Source organism: Periplaneta americana, chromosome 17, assembly GCF_040183065.1.
Source record: "Periplaneta americana isolate PAMFEO1 chromosome 17, P.americana_PAMFEO1_priV1, whole genome shotgun sequence".
In the NCBI taxonomy this organism is placed as follows: Eukaryota; Metazoa; Arthropoda; class Insecta; order Blattodea; family Blattidae; genus Periplaneta; species Periplaneta americana.
Genome location: NC_091133.1, coordinates 46,484,351 through 46,490,350, shown reverse-complemented (window position 1 = coordinate 46,490,350; position 6,000 = coordinate 46,484,351). Strand labels below are relative to the sequence as shown.

Genomic DNA, 6,000 nt, shown 5'->3' with positions numbered 1-6,000 from the left:
GCACAATTTTAATGTAGCCTATGTTCTTCTCCTGGTTATGAAGGTTAAATGTGCAAACTTTGGCACATATCGGTCAAAGCGTGTAGATTTATATAGAGAACATACACACACATACATACATACCCACATTCAATTTTATATATTAAGATATTTAACATGTTCAGAATTGTATAATGTAGTGGTCTTCTTCCGATACAGTGACGATAAAATAACCCAAATTGCTAGTGGAAGATAAAAAGGTAACAATTAGCATGGATTACGAAATATACAGTAAAGACTATTTTCAATAGGATATTGACACGTAATTGTTGCTAAGGACACCGCTATTATAGCAATTAGCTGGGAGACTAAGTGGTGAATTGTGTTTGTTACAGATGATGAACCAACACGAGCTGGGTAGAACAATGCTCCCACCACGCCTGGGATAGCGCAAACATGAAGAGGATCTGTCTCCTGACAATGACAATGCAGATCGTCACGTGCATTACGACAGGTATGCCAAGCACTAAAGTTTCTCATCAGGACTGAATAGTCCTACAGTTTTCAGTTATCTCTTAATGAATGCAAGAAAATTATATTCCAAAGTGCATAATGTTAATATAATAATGATGATAATAACAATAATAATAATAATAATAATAATAATAATAATAATAATAATAATAATAAAACCAAGCTTCCCTTATGAAAAGGTTGCCAGATTTGACAAAGAGTATTATATATAATTTGGAAACACACTTAAAAGGTTAAATGATTTACATTTGAAACGGTTAGGGAATCTAATATACAAAACGTCAGAAAAATTTACACCTAAGTACAGTCAAGAAAGGGATAGTAGTATCATCAGATATGTTAGAATGATACAGAGACATCATTTTATTTTTACTAACATTTTTAATATTAACTTGCCTATACCTCTGGATTAACGCCGTTTGCTACCTCCTTTCACGACTGGAGTTCGATGATACTGCCGTAATGTACAAACAAATCACTTTACTAGGTATAGGAGGGAAGAAAGGTAGTTCATCCATTTACGTAAACTAGGAAATATTACGCTTTTGAGTTTGATCATTTTCATTAGGTTTTTGTTTAATCAAAATACAGTACAGTATTAACAATGAGTGTTTTTACTCACGAACTGAGCTGTCCATGTGGACGTATTCATTATGCAGTGTATATTATACTGTTTACAGCACATTAGCGTACAATATAGAGAATGAAGTTAAATTGGAAAATAATCATAATATGGATATTTAAACAAATTTGTTTTAAATGGTGGCCGTTCATTTCGATACAGGCTTCAGTTCTAATGTGCTTATTATCGCACTATAGACTATTGTACTTAATCCCAAATACCAGTTTCGCTCTTCGTACTAGTAACTCATGTTGAAATAATTCTGTACCTACTCTATAAATGAGTATCTTACGTACTGTAAATTCAGTCTTCACTTCTGCCCGATCCGAAAAGATAAAATTACTCATACATGCTATCTACTGTCCGTCCAAGTGGTTATGTCGTAGGGTCGTAGAAAGGGAGGAAATCACGTGACAGTTAATTACTTAACGAAGCCCTTTTATTTATTTTAAACAGTTGTATAATATTACGTAGACGTCCAATTCCTAACAGAAATTAATGCTCTCAGAAAAGAGCTAAGTCAGCCCAGCCACTAGCTGGCGAATAAAGCTGATGGGGGAAACCTGGATACGACGTAGGCAAATGGACGACAGTACCTGTGCGAAAATGATTCAATATTGAAAGCTCTTTTGTCACTGGAAAACGCGAACATATTTTTGGAACGTACTGTTTACTAAGACCGTAAGGCTACTATGACTGTATATGCGGTCCTGGATCTGTGTGGAGGACGGTTGAACTTCATTAGTAGATGGGGTGGGAGTGAAGTACATTCAAAAACTCAGGTACAATAAAACTTGAAGTAAAAATAAAATGATGTCCCTGTATGAATGATATATACCGCGAGAAAAATAATAATACGGATTTATTGGCATTGATATCTAAACCAATCAATTGCCATCGGATAAGATAACTTGAAATTTCCATTATCACTTCCATACAAGTGATTTCTCAATATCTGAACCGATCCTTTGAGGGCACTAATGGCTATTTCCTTCACAATGCTGTGTGTTAGCCCCATTATTTATTATAATTATATCATTTATTATCTATATTATTATTACTATTATATTATTGTTGCTGTTGTTGTTACAAGATTGCTAATTCTGAACACAAAAACTGTTACAAAACTTTTTAAGGACACTTTTGCAGGCAGAGGAAATAAGTTGCGTTGAATTTCGTCAAAAATAACTTTCCGCAATAAAGTAGTGTTACAATAGAATAGCATACCACCAAACATCAAAGAATTTACCTGTCTTAGAACTATCTCAAAATCCAAGTAACTGTGCAATTAGAGAATTAAATGTCTATAATGGTCGGACCTGTATGTAACACATTAAACAATAAATGAGAGAGTACCAATTTTTAGGCTTTCACGGTGACTGCGGTCAGAATTAGGCTTCTGGGTATTCCACCGTGTCCAGGAACATATATAGGCCTAATTATGAACTATGTAATAAATATATAAATTAAGAGACAATAAATATATCAATTTAGCAAAAGATTAACCTACCGAGAAACATTAAACGACACAAATTGAACAAACTATGCAACAATAGGCCTCCGGTATAATAAATTAAGCAGTCATTTAATAAACTGACCAACTACAAAGCAGAGTCTGTACATATAATATATTATGGCACATTAGTACAGGAACAATATAAAATTATTATTATTATTATTATTATTATTATTATTATTATTATTATTATTACTATTATTATTATTAATTGCATATTGTTCCTGTATTTCTGACACTTTTATATTTGCTATTGTTCTTATACTGGTTGAGTGAAAAATAAGGCTTTATGGCCTTAACTCTGCCAGTAGAACTAAATAAATAAACAAATAAATGAATGAATAAATAAATAACTAAATAAATAAATTAATGAATTACATTTCAGACTGTAGAACTACACGTCACTTTGACACATGATACAATAAAATATGAATCAAATATGCGAACAACTGTACAACAATACAATAAATTAAGTAGCCATTTAATAAACTGACCAACTACACAAGAGTCCCTTTAAATAATATATGATGGCATATTAATGAACTACGTATCAGACTGTAGAACTACACATCATTTTGATTCACTACACAATAAAAATATTAATCAAATATACAAACAACTATGCAACAATATAATAAATTAAACAGTCATTTAATAAACTGACCAACTACACAAAAGTCCCTTTAAATAATATATGATGGTATATTAATGAACTACGTATCAGACTGTAGAACTACACATCATTTTGATTCACTACACAATAAAAATATTAATCAAATATACGAACAACTATGCAACAATATAATAAATTAAACAGTCATTTAATAAACTGACCAACTACACAAGAGTCCCTTTAAATAATATATGATGGCATATTAATGAACTACGTATCAGACTGTAGAACTACATATCATTTCGATTCACTACACAATAAAAATATTAATCAAATATACAAACAACTATACAACAATACAATAAATTAAGCAGCCATTTAATAAACTGACCAACTACACAAGAGTCCCTTTAAATAATATATGATGGCATATTAATGAACTACGTATCAGACTGTAGAACTACACATCATTTTGATTCACTACACAATAAAAATATTAATCAAATATACAAACAACTATACAACAAGACAATAAATTAAGCAGCCATTTAATAAACTAACCAACTACACAAGAGTCCCTTTAAATAATATATGATGGCATATTAATGAACTACGTATCAGACTGTAGAACTACACATCATTTTGATTCACTACACAATAAAAATATTAATCAAATATACAAACAACTATACAACAATACAATAAATTAAGCAGCCATTTAATAAACTGACCAACTACACAAGAGTCCCTTTAAATAATATATGATGGCATATTAGTGAACTACGTATCGGGTTGTAGAACTACACATCATTTTGATTCACTACACAATAAAAATATTAATCAAATGTACAAACAACTATACAACAATACAATAAATTAAGCAGCCATTTAATAAACTGACCAACTACACAAGAGTCCCTTTAAATAATATATGATGGCATATTAACGAACTACGTATCAGACTGTAGAACTACACATCATTTTGATTCATTACACAATAAAAATATTAATCAAATATACAAACAACTATACAACAATACAATAGATTAAGCAGCCATTTAATAAACTGACCAACTACACAAGAGTCCCTTTAAATAATATATGATGGTATATTAATGAACTACGTATCAGACTGTAGAACTACAAATCATTTTGATTCACTACACAATATAAATATTAATCAAATATACAAACAACTATGCAACAATATGATAAATTAAACAGTCATTTAATAAACTGACCAACTACACAAGAGTCCCTTTAAATAATATATGATGGCATATTAATGAACTACGTATCAGACTGTAGAACTACATATCATTTTGATTCACTACACAATAAAAACATTAATCAAATGTACAAACAACTATACAACAATACAATAAATTAAGCAGCCATTTAATAAACTGACCAACTACACAAGAGTCCCTTTAAATAATATATGATGGCATATTAACGAACTACGTATCAGACTGTAGAACTACACATCATTTTGATACATTACACAATAAAAATATTAATCAAATATACAAACAACTATACAACAATACAATAGATTAAGCAGCCATTTAATAAACTGACCAACTACACAAGAGTCCCTTTAAATAATATATGATGGTATATTAATGAACTACGTATCAGACTGTAGAACTACACATCATTTTGATTCACTACACAATATAAATATTAATCAAATATACAAACAACTATGCAACAATATGATAAATTAAACAGTCATTTAATAAACTGACCAACTACACAAGAGTCCCTTTAAATAATATATGATGGCATATTAATGAACTACGTATCAGACTGTAGAACTACATATCATTTTGATTCACTACACAATAAAAATATTAATCAAATATACAAACAACTATACAACAATACAATAGATTAAGCAGCCATTTAATAAACTGACCAACTACACAAGAGTCCCTTTAAATAATATATGATGGCATATTAACGAACTACGTATCAGACTGTAGAAGTACACATCATTTTGATTCACAACACAATAAAAATATTAATCAAATATACAAACAACTATACAACAATACAATAGATTAAGCAGCCATTTAATAAACTGACCAACTACACAAGAGTCCCTTTAAATAATATATGATGGCATATTAACGAACTACGTATCAGACTGTAGAACTACACATCAATTTGATTCATTACACAATAAAAATATTAATCAAATATACAAACAACTATACAACAATACAATAGATTAAGCAGCCATTTAATAAACTGACCAACTACACAAGAGTCCCTTTAAATAATATATGATGGTATATTAATGAACTACGTATCAGACTGTAGAACTACACATCATTTTGATTCACTACACAATATAAATATTAATCAAATATACAAACAACTATGCAACAATATGATAAATTAAACAGTCATTTAATAAACTGACCAACTACACAAGAGTCCCTTTAAATAATATATGATGGCATATTAATGAACTACGTATCAGACTGTAGAACTACATATCATTTTGATTCACTACACAATAAAAATATTAATCAAATATACAAACAACTATACAACAATACAATAGATTAAGCAGCCATTTAATAAACTGGCCAACTACACAAGAGTCCCTTTAAATAATATATGATGGCATATTAACGAACTACGTATCAGACTGTAGAACTACACATCATTTTGATTCACTACACAATAAAAATATTAATCAAATATACAAACAACTATGCAACA

At 29.9% G+C, this 6,000-nt stretch overlaps 1 protein-coding gene across 2 annotated transcripts in view; it reads left to right on the top strand.

Annotated features, from left to right (window-relative positions):
• The first annotated feature begins 372 nt into the window (after window positions 1-372).
• The window catches only part of dpr20 (defective proboscis extension response 20), a 300,341-nt gene continuing 294,713 nt past the window's right edge, over window positions 373-6,000 (top strand). For both annotated transcript variants that reach the window (XM_069817401.1, XM_069817400.1), the window contains exon 1: window positions 373-493. In XM_069817401.1, the coding sequence (XP_069673502.1) occupies window positions 436-493 (58 nt within the window). In that variant the 5' untranslated portion in view covers window positions 373-435. The remainder of the gene's footprint in view (window positions 494-6,000) is intronic.